Below are 24,133 nucleotides of genomic sequence, written 5' to 3' on the forward strand. Positions count from 1 at the left end.
ACGTGGGTTGAAAACTTTCCTCGGTCGTTCGAAGGACACAATGATGTACATAATGCAACCGTGGTCAACTAACAGGCGTTCCTCGCCTTTGTGATACACACCTGACAACAACGATAGCTTGGTTTGGATTACATTAGATTGACAAACAACATTGGGTTTAGAGGTCGCTTTGGTGGGAAAATGCCACAGGGCTAATTCATATATATATCCCCTTACAGGCCTTTTTTTATTTCTTGGTTGGTTTTTATTAGAGTTTCAACGGAAACGGTTAAACTATAGCCAAAGATCAGAATTAACAGAACTCCAAAATAGAGCTGAAGACTATACCCTTAATGTGCACCATATATTAACACACACCGCAACATTAAACGGTTTTAAATCTAAGGAAACACGATCAAGTAAATCATTCACAAATTATAGACATCAAATGACGACAAACATCTTAGAAATACAGTTAATTTACTTTGGCTAATGTTTAGATGTCGGAGAGAAATTTCTCGAAAAAGTAGAAGAACTTGCTGAAACACTTTCACGTGAAATAACTCCGAAGAAATGCGGTTGGAATGTGTTGAAGGGAAAAGACCTCATTGGCAAATTTTTGCGCTAAACAACTGAAATCCCCTGATGCGAATGTGAAGAATAGCTTTTTGGAGATAAAGGTATGGCAAAACAACATTAATCAAATTGTAAAAGTATAAAAGCTCCTCTTGGATAAACATTTGTTCTTTTTTTGTCATTAACCTGATGGAAACCTACCGGTCTAGGGAGTCGAAACGTAAGCAAAACAGAATACCAAAATTCAAAACTTGTTTAATGGAATAACAAACACGTATTTATGTGTGTTTTACTTTCAGTTTGGAACGAAGTTTAATTGTGTAAAAATCATTAACGGAGTAGTGGTCTCTAAATCAAACGTCACCAACCTTATTAATCCTGGTCATCATTTCTTGGGAACCGGAGTCATACCAAATGTGCTGTATTTGACAACTCTCCTAAAACTACAAATTGCTTCGTTTTACTCTACATATTACTTCTAATTTGTTGTGTCACTCACGTACGTGAAGACACTGATTCAGGTGTTAAGTTGCGCTATTATTAAAACAGGATATGTTATGGCCTCATATGGTGCTTATAGGCCGTGGGCACTGTGTTGTTACCTCCGCCACAGCAATACACTCTAATATAAAACCTATTAACGTATAGCACAGTTATATTTTATTTTTACAGGGCAAACATGAGTATGAATTGGCACAGCTTTTTACCAAGTGCATGAAAGAACTGAACACCACCCTAAAAGAGGTACGTTTGTTAAACATATTATGTGTGACCGTAAAACCTATTTTTGACTTGTTTGAAACATCATTTAGAGTCCGAACATCTTGACGAGAACACAAAGCACAAAATAAAAGGATTGTGCTCCAGGGAAGCCAAACGAAGGTTTAAAGACGCTTGTAATTCTACGAATCGCCACGTACCTGAAAAAACAAGGTTATTTGACCAACTTGTGGAAAACCACATCCTTGAATTCTTCGACAATATGGAGGTGATTCTAGTTAGCAGATAATGAACACAAATGTTTCTTTGTTAGTTATTTTTTCTTTTTTAAGCAGAGTGCCAATCGTCATGGAGGAACAGATACAATTCACAGCTACACAGTCAGATACAACCCAAATATGCGAGCGGTGCGTTACAAGCTTTTAATGTAATATTTCCCAGACAATATTTGTATATTTGTCCACATTATAACAATAATGCATTTATATCCGAGAATATATATTTTTTGGTTAAAAATAGTTAACTAAATAGCGTATATATGCTTATGTACCTTTGTGATAAAATAATCTTTTCTCCGATTTAAAACAAATTGTGCACATTTCACTATATATAGGGTCTTATATTATTTCTCATTCTCCCTTGATAAATATTGAGTATAGGCTATTATATTTGACGTGATTCAGACTGATAATGCCACGTGATTTGCCAAAAGATGTGACTAGCGTAATATATTACAGTTGATAAATAAACTACCAGTTAATATCCACTTGTGGTAAACTTGGCAAGCATTAAAACTTAGGTAGCAGAAATTGGCCATATTAAGTTAATTTAAATATGTGACAAAAAAACGGTATTAATTAAAGAATTTTCCAAAGATAAAAATATTTCACTTCAGATCCTGGAAGAAAGGTTTGCCGGGAATCTCTTTGAAATTCACTCGGAGTACAAGCAAGAGATTCTTGGCGACTTTGCAGAAGCAGTCTACTGCAACTTAGACAGGGAAAACGGAAGGCAGCTGGAGCAAGTTATCGAGCAAAGCTACAAGCGAATATGGGGACCGCGCAACGCGATTCATTCTAGCGTCTACGCTCGTCCAGCCACAGAGAAGTCAGCCAACACTTCGGTTAGCGGTAGAGAAGTGAGCAGCGCCTACAGAGACTCGGCCCGCTACTTTCTTTTCGCACTGCTGGTGTCGCTTTTCTTTCTTCTCTTGCGCTCCGGCACAGCCTTGATTGAGGCGACGCTCTACGCCGCCAAGGCAACGTACAGGGCTGCTGCCAGGCGGGCTCGGCGTTGGTTTTAGGTGTAATTTAATATTTAGGTGTACGTCTTGTTTTGTGTAGCCGAGCGTTTGTTTATCCAGTTGCTGTGCGTTACCAATATTCCCACCTTGCTTTTAAGATCTTTTGATTGCTTTTTTGCGTGGGCGTGTCAAGGGGGTGTGCGATGCCATGGGAGCGCAATTTCAGTTTTTTCATTGCTTCTAAAGACTGCGTGATACGACTTCAACCGGTATATATTTTGTTTGTGTTTTTGGAATTTTACGTAGGCGTAACATATAAAGCATATAAATCTCGCCGAAATATCAGGTATTTGGATTTCCTTAATCTGCGGTATATATTTACTCCGATGTTGTGTGCTATATTAATTTTTCATGGTAGCACAATCGAATCAGCCAGGCTTAAGCATAATAACATACTCATAAAAAATATACATAAACCATCCAATAAAAATGAAGTCTATATCCCGATGATCTAACATATATTCTTACCAAAAAACAAGTCAAATTGTAGCGATTACTTGTTGAAATTTACCGAAAACCGCCATCACGTTAAATCAAGCAGGACTAATCAATAGGGTCGTCATTGGTGTTGATGTCAATCTGTCACTATTCCACCTTTCTTCGGCAGGTCTCAATAGGTCTTTAAATAAAACGAACAAAATGAGACGTGTTGAGTCAAATTTTGTTTCATAGTTCTTGTTTAATGTTGGCAATTGTACGATGTTTGTGTAACGAGCGATGCCGCGACCAGCATCATTTCCAGATGCCCAAGGAAATTTCTAGCTTAACAGGCAAAACGAAGAAACATTCATTTTACAAACTTTCAACTGTGCGCATCCCTAACAAAACTAAGAGCGCCATCTTTTGCTGCGATATCATCTCCTCGATATGTTGTGGAAGTTTGCGTTTAATCCTAAAAATATTTTTGATCAGGTGAACCGCCCTCTGTTAACACCCTAACCCAGTGTTGAAATAAATCAATGATTTGACTTCAGTGCACTAAAGTCGTCGTCTTCAAATGACTTAACTTGACCTACGTCTATTGACCAAGATGAGTTGACTTGACTTAAGTATTTCGAATATATGACTTGACGTACACTAGAGTCATTCTGTTAAAAAAACTTGAGTTTAAATTAAGTGTTTCAATAAAATAGTTCCCAATATAACTTGTTGCTTTACCTCAACCGTTGCAAGAAACAATTTTGCTGACTGTGTATTGCGGTTTTGTTATTTTTAGTTGAGGTATTGCCCGTAAGTCGGACGAGTTGGATTTGCTTTTATAATGGCTTGACTTCCTGTTATAATGGCTTGGCATCCAATGACTTGCACTGGGATAAAGCTTGTCTCGGACTTATGTCATTTCAAAATGACTTATTTACAACTGCCCTAACCTGAAAACGCCGTTTCGCATACATGCCACAGTGGCTGCCGCTTTGAAAATACGGTTAAATGACGCTTCATACCGCTACCTGTTGGTGTTCGTCGTAGGCCTACATAACAACTGCGATCGGATGTGGATTTTTGGACAGGTCAAGATATCCACACTGTTCGAATTTTAAGTGTATAAAGTGAAAGGTAAATGTTCTTATAAAAATTAAAGACCGCAAGTTTCTAAGTTTTATCCTACTGTGTTGCATCTTAATTTACAGTTGTGGACTGTGTAAGGTTGTTTTACACGACTCAAGGTTGTTTTACCATGCATAGTACAACGGTAATTAACCTATAGAGAACCAGAAAAAAGTGAACAATATTCAAGAAAATCATTTTCGTTGGGCATTAATGCTTTATTCAAATCCATTCTATCTGATAATATAAAAACACCATATGTTGTGTTTTTCGTAGGAGGGATGGATATAACCGAAAAGGGTAAGATTTTAGGCAGACGCGTTATTTACCTAAGAAAGAATGACACAGTGAAGCGGCGGACCGTATCCGTGACAAAGCACTTTTGTTACATCACAATCCAGCTGAAACATATCACCTTTCAGCTCAATAAAAAGAGCATTTTTTCCTCTAAATTTTCCCCCTAGAGTCCCAGTGTTAAAATATTATTGACGAAACTGTCGCCTTGGCAATGCGTCAGTATTGAGTTTGGGCTACAAAAGTGGGTATAGTATAAAAGTTTCAAAAATAGGTTCGATTTTGTTTAACGTAAGTCACATAATAAGTTAACAGGATTTTGTAGGGGTACCGCTTTAACATGGTCTTAAATAAGTATTGTACATATGTGGGTTTATATTTTGTTATTTGTTTATGAGACATTGTGAAGTAATTTGTGAAAAACAAACTAGGGCGCTGGTCAAGAATCTTAAAAATACGAAAATTTTTTTGGTTAGTGTGGTTAGCGTTTGAGTTTAGATAGGTTAAGTAGTATTATTAAATAATGATATTTGACCAACCTTCACCCAAACACTAACCGATGCCCTAACTCAAATATTGTGCGTTGCTTCAATAATTGTTTCAAAACTGTGGTAGGATTCTAGACCAGCGCCCAAACTAGAATAGACAGGATTTAAAATTTTGGCCTATAGTTATCAGTGGCGAAAACCCGTTATTTTCATATATAAGAGATAATGTATTATTGCGAGAAAACCTAAAAGTAAAAAATGGTTAAAACGATCTAATGCTCATATAAATTTAATTTAAAATTGTAGACAAGTGTTGTAATCACTTGAGCAAGTGCACTTAATTCATTGTTTTCAAATCACTTGACTTGACTTGAGTCTTTTAGACGAGCGACTTGACTTGAACCTAAGCCACTGTGTTTTAAATTGGGTTAAAATTTAAAGTTTACAATAAAATTGATTTTCTAATCTCAAATGTTGTACGTAAACAATTTGCTTGCTATATGTTATGCTTTTCAGTTCTTTAATTAAGATATTTCTCATGAAGGCCAGTTTAAAATGTTTATTAATTTCATGTTTTATTTTAAATTCAATTGCTTGACTTGAAGTTGGCTTGTTCTAACAAAGACTTTTCTGGGAATGTAGTTGGACAATTAATAAGGTGGACTGGGGTTTGACTTGTTTGCAAACGGTTGGACTTGAACTTAATTGTTTTTTCAATCGACTTGACCGGGACATTTCATAACCACGTGTTTACAACACCACTATAGATAGACTTCGATTAAGTAACTGTTTTTTTGCTTCGTTATATTAGGGAAATAGAAAAGTACACTAGAATTACCTCCAGTAGCCCAAGTAGCAGAAAATGGAAAGACTACACAGCACAGCCGAAAAACATGTTTTGGCCTTTTTGGGTTGCAATTTTGCAATTTTAGCTTTGCGTCACTCGATATGCGTTCACGCGTTTCCGGCAAGAATGTCAGCAACAACAACGCTGCACAGTGTGTTGTTTAGTTTCGTTGGAGGAACATAAGCTATATGACGTTTCATTTCTAAGTTAAATGTGTAAGACAGCACAAGACAGACAGAGATAACTTTACTTTAAAAAAAAAAAATGTTAAATGAAATGAAGTCTTATAACTCCATTCAGTGCTAAAAGGTTTTATTTTTAACTAAAGCCTTCTCTTCTCTTTTTCTTTTGAAAAGTAGATTGCTTGAATATACACCAATAATTCAATTGGGCCTTCATGGACCCCTTAAAACTAGTTCACGTACCCCCAAAGGGTCAACGGACCCAAGTTTACGAACTCCTGGGCTAAAACCATTTTACAAAATAAGCTTAGACAATTACTACTGAACAAAGATATCACATATTAGCGAAATTTTAAATTAGGAAAAATTCCAGTTTTGGAGAGGGTCTATACCCACTGGATTCGTCTCTTTATCGCACATTTCTATTTATAGCTTGCAGATTTAGTTTGGGGCAATTCTGTTCGATTTTTCATTTGTTTGCAGTAGAGTAACTTGGTTAAGAGCTGAATAATCCCCCAAAGGCTAATCATATTATTTTTCCTGGTGTGATTTATTATGCACATTTTGCCACAATCCTGCTTGCAATGTTTCGTTTTTAGAAACGTCAGATTGTGTCTACCAGAAGATGATAGTATACAACTTGACGTGATACAAATTATACATACTTGAATATATAATGCGATAAAAAACAAACACGTATATCTCATGAATTATTTGCATTATCTCGGTTCGGTAATTCAACATCACCTGATTTTGTATACTTGTGGTTATACACAGCTATAGTGTAGGTGGTGAAAAGCTATAGATGCGAAAACCAATTGCGAACATAGAAAAGCACGCAGACGAGGCGATAAACATATAAACGTTGAATGCGCATTTATCTTTATATTGAAATTTCGTTGAAAATGATTTTCGTTAGGTATTTCAAGAATCACATAACGACAAACTATGACTAATTATTACAGGAGCACGATTAGGTAAATTATTTGTTAAACAATAGACAGAAGCAAACGATTCGATACTGATAAACATTGTTAATCGCATATTTTTCAATATTGCGTTAAAGCGGATATATCAAAGATCAGCGAATTAAAGTGTTGTATTTTGCTGCACAATGCGAAGATTGCTACCAAGTATACTTCCATCCACCGGGGTTGACGCAACGACTAACCCATCTCACCAAGCCAGGCCCGAAAGTTTTTGCCAAGTAAATGGCAGCTTCGTTCAAAGTAATTTTATTCGTTGAAGTAATTAAACCATGAACACCTTCACCAGAAACATCATATTGTTTCACCTTCACATGCGTCTCAACCTTCCAAGAGCCATTTGATTCCACATAACCGCAGCACTGTTCCATTCCTTGGCCCCGAAGAGTGAAGGCGATATTCTTCATCATTATATCGCTGTATTCGGACACGAATTCGCTTTCACTTTTTTCAATCGATTCAGCTCCGGTGATAGTTCGCTTCACAGCCCATTTCGCGTCTTTCCAGTAAGAAGGAATGGCCTGGCTGTCTGAGACCTTCAGCAATCCACAAGTTCCAGCCAGCTGATTATCATCATAATCGTCATTTTCGTCGTCGTTGTGAACCGGCCCAAACTCCACGTGCCACATTGTTCCGTCCACCATTCCCTTCTCCGAGTACAAAGCTTCGTTTCCGTTTTCGTACTGCGGTCGAATCCTCTCAACGGGAAAGGTGAAATGCCACACTTCCTCCATTATTATCTTTATCGGAACAGCAGCAATCAACCAATAAAGGTTTTTTTTCAACAATTGAAAAATTCCTGCATGACCAAAAATGTGGAGCGAGTTAAAGCCAACTAAATGCAGCCAGAAAAGACTTAAAATAACTCAAGAAAAACGATTCTGACTATAAGAAAATGCCAAGCTTAAACCAGGGATTCGAACCGTCGATCAGGATTTTTAAGAACGGTTTTGAGCTAATTTGTTAAGTCTGAGCTGATTTATGCGAGATTTTTGTGAGTCGAACTGGATACGGAACCGTTGTATTAACAAATGGTCTTTCGGCTGTATAGCGTTGTTAAATTGATATACGATGTCGTATTGCTTATATACATATATGACGTCATGGCTGTGTGTCAACATTTGACGTCGCCTTCCAGCAAAAAATCGATTACGCCTTATAGCGATCCTAATTAAACCTATAGATCAGGGGTTCCCAACCTGTGGTACGCGAAGGGTTTTCAGGTGGTACGCGAGTAGCTTCCTTTTTTCACAAAAACCTGAATTCACAATTTGTATTTTGTTTATCTGCTTTTGTTTGCAAAAATATCTCCCTATTCATTGTTACGTAACCATCCCTTTTGTTTCGTATCGTAGCGATCTTCAAAACACAGGTCGAATTGTCAACAAGTCAAGAAGCACAGTTGTTTTGAAAAGCTGTAGGCTACAACGCTGTGGGACAGTGGGCGTCAATTATGTCAAATGATTGTTCTTGATAGATGAACTACTGTTTTATAGCTTAATCTACAAAATGCTAGTTGTAAGATAAAAATATGCTTGGGTCGAATTAGTTGTTCTGCAAGAAGTGGTACGTGTGGCCCAGATTGGAAACTTTGGATATTGCGCGGGGGAGATGTTTTGCAGCTGAAAAAATGCGCGGCTGAAAATAAAATTTCGACTTGAACTTGCGCGGCTGAAAATAAACCATCAGGTTACCGAAAGTTGTAAATTGCGAATTTATATTAAACTTACAGGTTTACAGCGTTAATAGAATACTTGAATCACTGCGCAATTTTTGGTTGGTGTGCGGGCGCAGGTAAATATTTAAAAAGCTGGATAGTGTAGCATTTAATATGCAATATTACTCGATATTGCCTAATTTGACGTCACTATGCACGTGACCGTTGTCCACTAATGCGTGACCAAAACGCCGAACTGTGCGGTTTTAGCGTTTCGCAGAGGATTCTATATGATGCAATATATTATATGCGTCTTATAGACTAGCGTTAAAAAAATGTTATGCAACTTCAGTATACGGCCCGCCAATTTTTTTTGTGCTTTTTAAGTTTCATACAGAAGTTTGCGCGGCTGAAGTTTTGCGCGTTTGCTCGAGTCAGATTTGCGCAGCTGAACACATTTTCTATAAAATGCGCGGCTGTGACCGCGGCTGAAAGTGCTACTGCGATAAATCCCCCGCGCAGGCCAAACTTTCCAACCTGGCAGTACAGATCGTCCAAGTGGTACGCGATCGTAAAAAGGTTGGGAACCCATGCCATATCTACTCCAATTGTTACTTTAGAAGCGCTTACGAATTCTGCAGCCTTTCGTGTGTAAGTTGTTGAGTCAATTAATAATTTCGCGGTTTATGAAACACTTGGTTTTGGCCCGCGACTGGAAAATAGTTGCCGACCCCTGGTATAAGTTATGGTTAAAATCGGTATATCAGTTTGTTTTAGGGTTTGACTCGTGCTACCCAAGTATTGGACGAAAACCGATATTGCCACTCTTTAATAATCTCGGGCATCCATATTCCTCTTACAATTCCACACCCTTACGCAAGAGGCTCAAGTTGAATTTATCTGTTTATTAGGCTTCCTAATAAATCACAATGAATCGATATAATTATAACTATCCATGACTATAATATGACCGGGAACTTAGTTTACAGAATGTGAACAATCACGACGATTTAACAAGTAAATTTTATTGTTTAAACAGCTATAATTCATACACACTTGAATATATAATGCGACAAAAAACAAACACATACATCATATGAAATATTTACTTTATCTCGGTTCGGTAATTCAACATCACCTGATTTTGTATACTTGTGGTTATAAACAGCTATATAGTGTAGGTGGTGAAAAGCTATAGATGCGAAAACCAATTGCGAAAATACTAAAGCACGCAGACGAGGCGATAAACATGCAAACGTTAAGTGAACAGTTATCTTTATATTTAAATTTCGTAAAAGCAAGGTTTTCTTTAAGTATTTTAAGAAGCACATAACGAACAAATACAAATAACCATTTCAGGAGCACGATTAGGTAAGATTATGTGTTAAACAATAGACAGAAGCAAACGATTCGATACTGATATACATTGTTAATCGCATGTGTTTCAATATTGCGTTAAAAGGGATATATTAAAGATCAGCGAATTAAAGTGTTGTATTAGGCTAAGCTTGCTGCCAAGAGTTTCTCCACCCTCCTGGATTGACGCAACGGCTAACCCATCTCACCAAGCCAGGCCCAAAAGTTTTGGCCAAGTAGCTGGCAGCTTGGGTCAAACCAATTTTATTCGCCGAAGTAATTAGACCGTGAACACCTTCACCAGAAACATTATAATGCGTCACCGCGCTATGCGTCTCAATCTTCCAAGAGACATTTGATCCTACATATGTTTCGTCACGACCGCAGAACTGTTCCATTCCTGGGCCCCGAAGTGTGAAGGCAATGTTCTCCATCATTGTATCGCTGTAATCAGAACGGAATGCAACTATTCTATTTTCCGTGTCGCGAGCTTCTGTGAAAATTCGGTTTACAGCCGATTCCGCGTCATTCCAACAAGACGGAATGGGTTGGCCGTCTGACACCTTCAGCAATTCACAAGTTCCAGCCAACTGAGTACCACTGGCAGAAAACCTCACGTACCACATTTTTCCATCTAGCATCCCGCATTCCGAGTACAACGCTTCGTTTCCGTTTACGTACTGCTGTCGAATCCTCTCAACAGGAAAGGTGAAAGGCCACACTTCCTGCATTATTATCTTTATCGGAACAGCAGCAATCAACAAATAAATGGTGTTTTTTTAAACAATTGAAAAACTACCTGCCTGATTAGAATAGTAGAGCGAGTTAAAGGTAAACAAATGCAGCGACACATTTGAGTCAGCCATTTTAGCTTTTAGCAAACAGGTTATTTTCCAACCGCTAGAATATCCCTGCAATAAAAAAAATAGAAGATGCTATTCACGGCCTCTGAAAGAGGTCACGTGATTTTACTTGGCTTCACTTATTTCAAAATCACCGTTTCTTTTATGCGCCAAATCGCACAAACTGAATTTACTGTTAGAAAAATATGTCGACAAATTACCAATTTATGCAAAAGTTCAGTGCTGCGGAGTTGCCTTTAAAATTTCCGTTTAAGGATTTTTTTGGAATATCGTCAGTTAAATGGCACATCTTAGCTGAAACTCCCAACTTAATTATATCGCTTGATTTCTGGCATCAGCTGCAGCCCGATATTATAGTCTATACAGCTGTCTCAGCTAGGCTCGGCTCGCAAATTAAAGTATATTTAGTTTTTCCACATAAAATGTTAAAATGTCAACTATTAACAATGTTCATACTGTTCTGGCACCGTGTGAGTTTTGTATGATACAAAAATAACTAAACGAATACAACTGGCGTTACCGGGTGAAATAGAGTTTTTGCGGTGACTTATAAAGGACTTCTAGCGTTGCCTCGGTGATATTAAATAAACACCACTGGGCGTTACAAATGCCTGACATCGGGTTTCTTCTCTCCATAGAAAAGAAGGTAGTGGAACAAAAACACGCTACAAAGCTACACTAAACAACGAAGGCGTGCCCTGTTGAGCTGTTGAGAGAGTTGGCGAATAGAAATCAATCGGCCGTGACCAAAAAATGACTCTTCATCAGTACCACTTCACCACTATTGCACACTATGCTGTAACATATAACCTATACACGATAGAGCAAAGACGAAGTGAGCTACACAACAGGACAAAGAGATTGAGAAGCGCAATAAATCAAAACGCCACTTAGTTTAATGACTCTTTTGGTAAAGTGTCATTTCCACCGTTCGATGTCGCCCTTGAGTACAATTAATTAACCGCGATCAAATGGCTGAACATTAATCTGGGCATGGCTGAACATTAATCGGTATTTCAAAAGCAAATTTTGCAAACGTTTGTTCAATGTGAACTGTTAGTCTACTATTAAATTCGTCCTAAGTTAATAGGAATTTATTAACAAATCAAGCCCGGAATCTTTGCATTGGGTACGAAATAGGAAGTGAAAGAACTACAAACTTAAAAACTCGAGAAATATTGCATCGTTATTCACTTCATACTGGCCTACTATTCCAAGAGAAAATATTTGAGATTAAATAACTTCTATATAACTTGTTTCTGTTTAATGTCGCCGACCGACTTGTTGCTGTTTAATGTCGCCGACCCCTATGAGATTTTTCTTTATAGCCGATTCGGCGTCTCGCCATTCGGACGGAATGGCTTGTCCATCTCTCATCTTTATAAACTGGCAATTTCCGGCCAGAAGATTACTGTTATTTTCGACTGGGGCAAACTTAATGTACCACATCTCGTAGCAAGCCATTCCGTCTGTTTCAGAGTAAAAAATTTCGTTTCCGAATTCGGAATCAAATGCCCTTTCCTCAATGGAACAGGTAAAGTGCCACACATTTGTGTCAGCCATTTTAGCTTTTAGCAAACAGGTTATTTTCCAACCGCTAAAATATCCCTGCAATAAGAAAGAGAAGATGCTATTCACCTGGACGCGAAAGTAGTTACAATCGATATATAAATAGTCACGGGAGCAAGCGTAAAAAAGCGATACGGCCAAATAGCCTATAGGCACTTCCTAGGGCTATTTACCCGGTCAATAAAGTAATTAAATCAATTTCGAAATAAGTCGTTGAAATTATTCAAAATTACAATGTAATACTACCACCTCTCAAACCCAAACCCTAAACCCAACCTTAATCGAAATCAATGAATAATCACGCATCCGGTCATACAGCCACTTCCTTACGAAATTTTCCTAAACGACAAAACAAACGTAGGAAACGCTTCTTTTTAATCGAAAGGTATAAAGCTAGATAAAGTCTCCGAGCACGAAACATTTTTTCTAAAATCCCGAAAAGCACCATTAGTTTAAATACTTGAAAAACATTGGAAAATCGGTTCCATACGTTCCCTGTATAATCCCACCATTCGCCTGTGTGAAATAGCTCTTTTCAGCTTTTGCTTTTTTTCAGCTTTTTTGCGCCGTAGTAAATCTTATCGTAGGTGCGTGTTGTTGACCTTACAAGTTTGCTTGACCTTAGCGCGACGCCAACCCTAGCCAATCAGCGGCCTCTGAAAGAGGTCACGTGATTTTACTTGGCTTCACTTATTTCAAAATCACCGTTTCTTTTATGCGTCAAAATCGCACACAGCGAATTTACTGTTAGAAAGACATTTGGGCAAATTACCAAATTTTGCAAAACTTCAAAGTAACAGCAATTTTTGCCATAGATTCTTTTTTTACGTATGCCTAAACATTACACTGCCTGACAGCGCATGCCTTTGCTCTAATGTTTTGCCCACTTCGTGTTTACTTTATCGTCGAAGGTTAATTTCTGACTGAGGTAGGAACACGTAGAACTGCTCGAGCATGACGGCGACCGTAGTCACGTGATAACAAACATTGGTAAAACTATAGTATATTAAAACAGTTTTAATATACTTTAGTAAAACATTCTGCGTACCGCCTGAATAACCCTTGCGTGTCATTATAGCCAACTCAGCAGATTGGCCTTAAGCTGTGTAGTAGCATATCGCATTACACCATCTAAGTGTCCATCGGTGAGCTGACTTTTGTTTCTTGTTTCTTCACACTAAGTTATATAATTATGTGAATGCCAGCTACGAGTAATTGTTAGTTGTCGTAATTTTCCTTATTTTATTTTAAGTTTCCCTGCATGTGGATTTTTGACACATGATTTGTGATTTTAAAAAAGGAACTATTTTTCTTTTATAGCCCCATATTAAATTGGTTTACACATTGTCATGTAACATCGCGGTTTTAATACCATGATAACGAAATTAGAACATTGTTCATCTGTTACAATTATTTGGAGACCACTAGGTATGTGTTAAACTCTGTAATACAAACCATTTATGACCAAATTATTATGAATATGAACATCCGCAACAGACTACTTCCACGTATTCCGGCAAAGTTGCACAAAATTGACCACACGTCATTGTATATACTCTATGTGCACCTTTTTATTAAATTTTAATTTGAAATTGTGAGTTGGGCATTTTGCTTAACTCTGGAACCTGGTTTAGAGTAATAGTTTGGTTATCATTAAATTGTCGTCACAATTTTTCCAAACAGACCGAATAGTTTCTGTTCTCCACCTTTAAATTGTAGCGAAGTGACACAAATTATACTTTTGTTAAATTAGCAACGTCAATGGAGAAAAGACCTAACCGCCAATGTAGACACCATGTTTCAATGGAGAGGAGTGGATGTACAAACAAAAGGCATCTGGATTTCCAGGAAACCACTTTGGATCACATTGGATGATGGCGTGAAGGTAAGCTTGATTAATTTACAAGAAAATCCGATAAGCTTTGACTTGCGTTTCAAATAAAGTGCACCAACTTAACTTTTGCCACTCAAACTCTAATAATATACTTGTGAACAGCACATAGAAAGCCTTTAGGAATAACACAACAATAACTACTGGGCAACAACATCTAAATCAAAAAAATTATAATACTATAGTAGTCAGCCCAACGATATAATAAAGCCAAATACACAGTAATATCCACGACAGAATAAAATCTAAATTGTCTGAATATAAACCAGACCAGTCGGAACACGTCTTTTCATCGAAATAAGGCGTAAATGTCTATAAATAACGCCTGGAACAGTTAGTTTGACCGGCCCGTTTAGTTTTTTTCGAATTTTTTGTCCCTGTTAATGGTGGAAAGTAATGGTAGAAGTTAGAACTTGGTTTAGTGTTGAAATTATTAGGGGAGTTAGTGATGTACTTAGGGGTGAGGGTTAGGTAAAAGGTTGTATAGGTTTGTTCTGAACATTTAGGTCTATTCCGACTGATTTAGGACTTATTCAGATAAGACGGTATAACGACTATGAAGATAATACCGGTAGCCCTATTTTAGTCTTATTCCGAACTTTGTTTTATTGCGACAATCATGTTGTTCTTATATAGGTCTCATTGTTGGAGTCTCCTTTGCAGTGTTACCACAAGTAAGCCACGTGGGTTTAATGACAGACATTTAGGCTTGGTTTTAAAATGGAAGATTGGCACAAAGCTTTATTTTTGTTATTTCCAAACCTTTAAATTGCGTTCAAAACCTTGTTCAATTTTCCTGAAAAAGTAAAAAAATGTTCTCAGCACCTTAATCTTAGAAGCACTCACAGCATAGATATAATGGATAAAAAGCATGGCATAATGCGCCATAATACACAGTTCAATAGATTAAGGGTACATGTTTTGAAAATATACGTAAAAAGGTATACGTGTTTGCATCGTTCCAATTAAAATTACCATAAACATAGCAGCATAAACTTCGTTTTTTTTTTGTATACAGATTGCCTTGTTCCTCATGGATTCTGTCACACTCTGACGACACTCTGACGACCAGATTTCTTCGGATTATACAATGCAAGGTGCGCCCTTTTTGGGATTTTAGCGATTTATGTGTGCAGGATAGGCACTTATAGAAAATTGATAAAAAAATATGAGATAGATGGCATTCGCGCAGAAAATACAAACTTCTGCAATCTCAAAAACGTTTTTATTTCTTTTTAAGCAACACAAAACATACGACGAAGGTAGTGACACCATGTCAATTAAATTTAAAGCGTATATAATGAATTCCATTGATTTGACGGATAACTTTTAGCATAACTTCTACAGCTGAACCACAAACCGTTATCAGAATAGTTTAACTACGACGTTTATTAGATTTCATGCCCGCAAAAGGAACAACGATAGTCCATAGCATGTATCAGGCTTTTAAGCGGTAAACTATAACCCGCACAAAACATACAATATGTCATTAGCAGCGGATATTTTGGACGCGGTTTAAACAACGGACAACAAAAAACAACCAAACAAAAACCCACTGATTGGGCTACGTCTGTGTATTCACCTATTCAATTAATTTTAACAAATGGACCTGGGAAACCTAGCATGAGAATAAACTTTCGCGCTAACTCCCACGAACAAGCAGACCAGGCCTTTCAAAGGTAAAACGATACCCTATACAAGACTTGGATCACTTATAACCGCGTTCCTTAGCTTTGGATGCGGGGTCACATCAACCTTTGATTTTAAAGGTCGTGGTAATAAGCTGGATTCCTAGAATTCTTTAAAAAGTCGTTTATATGTACCTTCTCTCGTTAAGTTGCCAGTCGATGTTATCGAATCAAAGGTAATTGCCACATTTAGGATGATGTATTAAATAAATTAACCGAACACGCAGTTACTTACAGTGCAATTCAATGATTAGATTTAACAAATTAACCTTAAATTAGTATAAAAGCTCTTTTCAACAATGTTTTAATGTTTTACTTGAGCTCGGCGCCCCTAACGCTGCACTAAGTTGGCTTTGATACAGCGCCTTTTTTAACGTGAGTAATGACCGTGTTTGTTTGTTTTATCAAACTCGTACAAATCAGGGCTACGGGTTGAAAATAGTCTGAGTCAGACTCCCAAGTCCGATTAAAAAAAATGAAAGTTCAAACCCGGAGTATAAACATAGTTGAAAAATATTCCATCATATGCTTTTCCACCTTTGTAATCTTACTCTTTGCTGCAATATCATTTTCGAAATTTGTTGCTGCGCATAAACACGTAAGATTAGGTACTCGAATAGTCTTAGGTAACGTTATTCGAGTCCCGAGTCCAACTCCAGCAAACTTAACGGACTTTGTCATGTCTGAAATCCAAATGTCGCTTTTCTGAGCGCTATATTAAATCGTGATTCCAAGTTGAGAAGACGAGCTTGTGCCTTTCACAAAGTTGCTAGCGAATTAAGCTTAACAAGTATATTTATGTTATGAAATTTTATCGTGCCAATAGTTAACAAAAATAATTGCGTCGGCATTGATTACTAAGAAATACGAGTTCTTATTCACAATTTCAGGACTCAGCATGGGAATCCTGGAATTCGAGGAGTTATGGCCGCCTCTCCCACGAATAAACAGTCATTGTCTCTTTACAAATGTCAAACACAACACCCCCGCTTCAGGGCTAAATCATGTATATATCCCCTTACAAGCCTTTTTCTATTTCTTGGTTGGTTTTTATTATAGTTTCAACGGAAACGGTTAAACTATATAGCCAAAGATCAGAATTAACAGAACTCCAAAATAGAGCTGAAGAATATACCCTTAATGTGCACCATATGTTAACACACACCGCAACATTAAACGGTTTTAAATCTAAAGAAACACGATCAAGTAAATCATTCACTAATTATAGACATCAAATGACGGCAAACATCTTACAAATACAGCAATTTACTTTAGCTAATGTTTAGATGTCGGAGAGAAATTTCTCGAAAAAGTAGAAGAACTTGCTGAAACACTTTCACGTGAAATAAATTCGAAGAAATGCGGTTGGAATGTGTTGAAGACATGTCCCCATTGGCAAATTTTTGCGCTAAACAACTGAAATCTCCTGATGCGAATGTGAAGAATAGCTTTTTGGAGGTAATCATATGGCAAAACAACATTAATCAAGTTGTAAAAGTATAAAAGCTTTTTTTGTCATTAACCTGAATGAAACCTACCGGTCTAGGGAGTCGAAACGTAAGCAAAACAGAAGATCAAAATTAAAAATTTGTTTAATGGAATAACAAACAAGTATTTATGTGTGTTTTACTTTCAGTTTGGAACGAAGTTTAATTGTGTAAAAATCATTAACGGAGTAGTGGTCAATTGACAAACACCCGCTAGTAACGTTTCATATCCCCAAACGTCACCAACCTTATTAATCCTGGTCATCATTTCTTGGGAACCGGAGTCATACCAAATGTGCTGTATTTGACAACTCTCCTAAAACTACAAATTGCTTCGTTTTACTCTACCTATTACTTCTAATTTGTTAGACTCACGTACGTGAAGACACTGATTCAGGTGTTAAGTTGCGCTATAATTAAAACAGGATATGTTATGGCCTCATATGGTGCTTATAGGCCGCGGGCACTGTGTTTGTTACCTCCGCCACAGCAATACACCCTAATATAAAACCAATTAACGTATAGCACAGTTATATTTTATTTTTATAGGGCAAACATGAGTATGAATTGGCACAGCTTTTTGCCAAGTGCCTGAAAGAACTGAACACCACCCTAAAAGAGGTACGTTTGTCAAACATATTATGTGTGACCGTAAAACCTATTTTTGACTTGTTTGAAACCTCAAACCTATTTTTTGACTTGTTTGAAACATCATTTAAAAATGGTCCGAACATCTTGACGAGAACACAAAGCACAAAATAAAAGGATTGTGCTCCAGAGAAGCCAAACGAAGGTTTAAAGACGCTTGTAATTCTACAAATCGCCACGTTCCTGAAAAAACAAGGTTGTTTGACCAACTTGTGGACAACAACATTCTTGAATTCTTCGACAATATGGAGGTGATTCTAGTTAGCAGACAATGCAACACAAATGTTTCTTTGTTAGTTATTTTTTCTTTTTTAAGCAGAGTGCCAATCGTCATGGAGGTGCAAATGCAATTCACAGCTACAAAGTCAGATACAACATGAAAATGCGAGCGGTGCGTTACAAGCTTTTAATGTAATAATGCCCAGACAATATTTGTATATTTTTCCACAATATAACAATAATGCATTTATATCCGAGTATATATATTTTTTGGTTAAAAATAGTTAACTATATGGCGTATATGCTTATGTACCTTTGTGATAAAATAATCTTTTCTCCGATTTAAAACAAATTGTGCACATTTCACTATTTATAGGGTCTTATATAATTTCTCATCTCCCTTGATAAATCTTGAGTAGGCTATTATATTTGGCGTGATTCAGACTGATAATGCCACGTGATTTGCCAAAAGATGTGACTAGCGTAATATATTACAGTTGATAAATAAACTACCAGTTAATATCCACTTGTGGTAAACTTGGCAAGCATTAAAACTTAGGTAGCAGAAATTGGCCATATTAAGTTAATTTAAATATGTGACAAAACAACGGTATTAATTAAAGAATTTTCCAAAGATAAAAATATTTCATTTCAGATCCTGGAAGAAAGGTTTACCGGGAATCTCTTTCAAATTCACTCAGAGTACAAGCAAGAGATTCTTGGCGACTTTGCAGAAGCAGTCTACTGCAACTTAGACAGGGAAAACGGAAGGCAGCTGGAGCAAGTTATCGAGCAAAGCTACAAGCGCATATGGGGACCGCGCAACGCGATTCATTCTAGCGTCTACGCTCGTCCAGCCACAGAGAAGTCAGCCAACACTTCGGTTAGCGGTAGAGAAGTGAGCAGCGCCTACAGAGACTCGGCCCGCTACTTTCTTTTCGCACAGCTGGTGCCGCTTTTCTTTCTTCTCTTGCGCTCCGGCACAGCCTTGATTGAGTCGACGCTCTACGCTGCCAAGGCAACGTACAGGGCTGCTGCCAGGCGGGCTCGGCGTTGGTTTTAGGTGTAATTTAATATTTAGGTGTACGTCTTGTTTTGTGTAGCCGAGCGTTTGTTTATCCAGTTGCTGTGCGTTACCAATATTCCCACCTTGCTTTTAAGATCTTTTGATTGCTTTTTTGCGTGGGGGTGTCAAGGGGGTGTGCGATACCATGGGAGCGCAATTTTAGTTATTTCATTGGTTCGGACTTCGTGATACGAATCCAACCGGTATATATTTTTTTTGTGTTTTTGGAATTTTACGTAGGCGTAACATATAAAGCAAATAAATCTCGCCGAAATATCAGGTATTTGGATTTCCTTAATCTGCGGTATATATTTACTCCGATGTTGTGTGCTATATTAATTTTTCATGGTAGCACAATCGAATCAGCCAGGCTTAAGCATAATAACATACTCATAAAAAATATACATAAACCATCCATTAAAAATGAAGTCTATATCCCGATGATCTAACATATATTCTTGCCAAAAAACAAGTCAAATTGTAGCGATTACTTGTTGAAATTTACCGAAAACCGCCATCACGTTAAATCAAGCAGGACTAATCAATAGGGTCGTCATTGGTGTTGATGTCAATCTGTCACTATTCCACCTTTCTTCGACAGGTCTCAATAGGTCTTTAAATAAAACGAACAAAATGAGACGTGTTGAGTCAAATTTTGTTTCATAGTTCTTGTTTAATGTTGGCAATTGTACGATGTTTGTGTAACGAGCGATGCCGCGACCAGCATCATTTTCAGATGCCCAAGGAAATTTCTAGCATAACAGGCAAAACGAAGAAACATTCATTTTACAAACTTTCAACTGTGCGCATCCCTAACAAAACTAAGAGCGCCATCTTTTGCTGCGATATCATCTCCTCGATATGTTGTGGAAGTTTGCGTTTAATCCTAAAAATATTTTTGATCAGGTGAACCGCCCTCTGTTAACACCCTAACCCAGTGTTGAAATAAATCAATGATTTGACTTCAGTGCACTAAATTCGTCGTTTTCAAATGACTTAACTTGACCAACGTCTTTTGACCAAGATGAGTTGACTTGACCTAGGTATTTCGAATATATGACTTGACGTACACTAGAGTCATTCTGTTAAAAAACTTGAGTTTAAATTAAGTGTTTCAATAAAATGGTTCCCAATATAACTTGTTGCTTTACCTCAACCGTTGCAAGAAACAATTTGCTGGCTGTGTATTGCGGTTTTGTTATTTTTAGTTGAGGTATTGCCCGTAATTCGGACGAGTTGGATTTGCTTTGATAATGGCTTGGCATCCAATGACTTGCACTGGGATAAAGCTTGTCTCGGACTTATGTCATTTCAAAATGACTTATTTACAACTGCCCTAACCTGAAAACGCCGTTTCGCATACATGCCACAGTGGCTGCCGCTTTGAAAATACGGTTAAATGACGCTTCATACCGCTACCTGTTGGTGTTCGTCGTAGGCCTACATAACAACTGCGATCGGATGTGGATTTTTGGACAGGTCAAGATATCCACACTGTTCGAATTTTAAGTGTATAAAGTGAAAGGTAAATGTTCTTATAAAAATCAAAGACCGCAAGTTTCTAAGTTTTATCCTACTGTGATGCATCTTAATTTACAGTTGTGGACTGTGTAAGTTTGTTTTACAATGCATAGTACAACGGTAATTAACCTATAGAGAACTCTTCTATTTTCTTTTACAACGTAATATTCTCGATAGTATAATTTGACAGTTGATTATTTGTAAAGTTTGTTTTTATTTTTTTGACGCACTGTATCCTATAGAAAAATTGAACAATATTCAAGAAAATCCTTTTCGTGGGGAATTAATGCTTTATTCAAATCCATTCTATCTGATAATATCAAAACACCATATGTTGTGTTTTTCGTAGGAGGGGTGGATATAACCGAAAAGGGTAAGATTTTAGGCAGACGCGTTATTTACCTAAGAAAGCATGACACAGTGATGCGGCGGACCGTATCCGTAACAAAGCACTTATGTTACATCACAATCCAGCTGAAACATATCACCTTTCAGCTCAATAAAAAGAGCATTTTTTTCTCTAAATTTTCCCCCTAGAATCCCAGTGTTAAAATATTATTGACGAAACTGTCGCCTTGGCAATGCGTCAGTATTGAGTTTGGGCTACAAAAGTGGGTATAGTATAAAAGTTTCAAAAATAGGTTCGATTTTGTTTAACGTAAGTCACATAATAAGGTAACAGGATTTTGTAGGGGTACCGCTTTAACATGGTCTTGAATAAGTATTGCACATATGTGGGTTTATATTTTTGTTATTTGTTTATGAGACATTGTGAAGTAATTTGTGAAAAACAAACTAGGGCGCTGGTCTAGAATCTTAAAAATACGAACATTTTTTTGGTTAGTGTGGTTAGCGTTTGAGTTTAGATAGGTTAAGTATTATGATTAAATCATGATATTTGACCAACCCTCACCCAAACACTAACCCTAAACCAAATATTGTGCGTTGTTTTAATAATTGTTTTCAAAACTGTGGTAGGATTCTAGACCAGCGCCCAAACTAGAATAGACAGAATTTAAAATTTAGGCCTATAGTTTTCATTGGCGAAAATCCGTTATTTTCATATATAAGAGAGAATATATTATCACGAGAAAACCTAAAAGTAAAAAATGGTTAAAATGATCTCATGCTCTTATAAGTTTAATTTAAATTTTTAGGTAAGTGTTGTATTCACTTGAGCAAGTGCACTTAATTAATTGTTTTTCAAATGACTTGACTTGACTTGAGTCTTTTAGACGAGCGGCTTGACTTGAACTTAAGCCACTGTGTTTTAAATTGGGTTAAAATTTAAAGTTTACAATAAAATTGAGTTTTTAATCTCAAATGTTGTAGGTAAACAATTTGCTTACTGTTTGTTACGCTTTGCAGTTCTTTGATTAAGATATTTCTCATGAAGGCCAGTTTAAAATGTTTATTAATTTTATGTTTTATTTTAAATTCAATTGCTTGACTTGAAGTTGGCTTGTTCTAACAAAGACTTTTCTGGGAATGTAGTTGGACAATTAATAAGGTGGACTGGGGTTTGACTTGTTTGCAAACGGTTGGACTTGAACTTAATTGTTTTTTCAATCGACTTGACCGGGACATTTCATAACCACGTGTTTACAACACCACTATAGATAGACTTCGATTAAGTAACTGTTTTTTTGCTTCGTTATATTAGGGAAATAGAAAAGTACACTAGAATTACCTCCAGTAGCCCAAGTAGCAGAAAATGGAAAGACTACACAGCACAGCCGAAAAACAAGTTTTGGCCTTTTTGGGTTGCAATTTTGCAATTTTAGCTTTGCGTCACTCGATATGCGTTCACGCGTTTCCGGCAAGAATGTCAGCAACAACAACGCTGCACAGTGTGTTTTTTAGTTTCGGTGGAGGAACATAAGCTATATGACGTTTCATTTGTAAGTTAAATGTGTAAAACAGCACAAGACAGACAGAGATAACTTTACTTTAAAAAAAAAAATGTTAAATGAAATGAAGTCTTATAACTCCATTCAGTGCTAAAAGGTTTTATTTTTAACTAAAGCCTTCTCTTCTCTTTTTCTTTTGAAAAATGGATTGCTTGAATATACACCAATAATTCAATTGGGCCTTCATGGACCCCTTAAAACTAGTTCACGTACCCCCAAAGGGTCAACGGACCCAAGTTTACGAACTCCTGGGCTAAAACCATTTTACAAAATAAGCTTAGACAATTACTACTGAACAAATATATCACATATTAGCGAAATTTTAAATTATGAAAAATTCCAGTTTTGGAGAGGGTCTATACCCACTGGATTCGTCTCTTTATCGCACATTTCTATTTATAGCTTGGAGATTTAGTTTGGGGCAATTCTGTTCAATTTTTCATTTGTTTGCAGTAGAGTAACTTGGTTAAGAGCTGAATAATCCCCCAAAGGCTAATCATATTATTTTTCCTGGTGTGATTTATTATGCAGATTTTGCCACAATCCTGCTTGCAATGTTTCGTTTTTAGAAACGTCAGATTGTGTCTACCAGAAGATGATAGTATACAACTTGACGTGATACAAATTATACATACTTGAATATATAATGCGACAAAAAACAAACACGTATATCTCATGAAATATTTACTTTATCTCGGTTCGGTAATTCAACATCACCTGATTTTGTATATTTGTGGTTATACACAGCTATAGTGTAGGTGGTGAAAAGCTATAGATGCGAAAACCAATTGCGAACATAGAAAAGCACGCAGACGAGGCGATAAACATATTAACGTTGAATGCGCAGTTATCTTTACATTGAAATTTCGTTGAAGAATGATTTTCGTTAGGTATTTCAAGAATCACATAACGACAAACTATGACTAATTATTACAGGAGCACGATTAGGTAAATTATTTGTTAAACAATAGACAGAAGCAAACGATTCGATACTGATAAACATTGTTAATCGCATATTTTTCAATATTGCGTTAAAGCGGATATATCAAAGATCAGCGAATTAAAGTGTTGTATTTTGCTGCACAATGCGAAGATTGCTACCAAGTATACTTCCATCCACCGGGGTTGACGCAACGACTAACCCATCTCACCAAGCTAGGCCCGAAAGTTTTTGCCAAGTAAATGGCAGCTTCGTTCAAAGTAATTTTATTCGTTGAAGTAATTAAACCATGAACACCTTCACCAGAAACATCATATTGTTTCACCTTCACATGCGTCTCAACCTTCCAAGAGCCATTTGATTCCACATAACCGCAGCACTGTTCCATTCCTTGGCCC

At 37.0% G+C, this 24,133-nt stretch overlaps 1 protein-coding gene across 3 annotated transcripts; it reads left to right on the forward strand.

Moving 5' to 3' along the window:
- Positions 1 to 1,472: 1,472 nt before the first annotated feature.
- LOC146163291 (uncharacterized) lies at positions 1,473 to 20,119 on the forward strand. Of its 3 annotated transcripts, none has more exons than XM_083382473.1 (6): positions 14,186 to 14,250; positions 15,275 to 15,353; positions 17,231 to 17,402; positions 17,981 to 18,330; positions 18,399 to 18,470; positions 18,954 to 20,119. In XM_083382473.1, the coding sequence occupies exons 4-6, from the start codon at positions 18,325 to 18,327 to the stop codon at positions 19,359 to 19,361; spliced, it is 486 nt and encodes a 161-aa protein (XP_083238599.1). In that variant the 5' UTR covers positions 14,186 to 14,250; positions 15,275 to 15,353; positions 17,231 to 17,402; positions 17,981 to 18,324; the 3' UTR covers positions 19,362 to 20,119. The 3 variants fall into 3 exon arrangements, with proteins under 3 accessions (XP_083238601.1, XP_083238599.1, XP_083238600.1); XM_083382474.1 differs by lacking the exon at positions 14,186 to 14,250 and adding an exon at positions 14,649 to 14,930; XM_083382475.1 differs by lacking the exons at positions 14,186 to 14,250; positions 15,275 to 15,353; positions 17,231 to 17,402; positions 17,981 to 18,330 and adding an exon at positions 1,473 to 1,543.
- Positions 20,120 to 24,133: the final 4,014 nt, after the last annotated feature.

This window comes from Ascidiella aspersa, chromosome 2 (genome assembly GCF_963924565.1).
Source record: "Ascidiella aspersa chromosome 2, kaAscAspe10.2, whole genome shotgun sequence".
NCBI classification, from domain to species: domain Eukaryota; kingdom Metazoa; phylum Chordata; class Ascidiacea; order Phlebobranchia; family Ascidiidae; genus Ascidiella; species Ascidiella aspersa.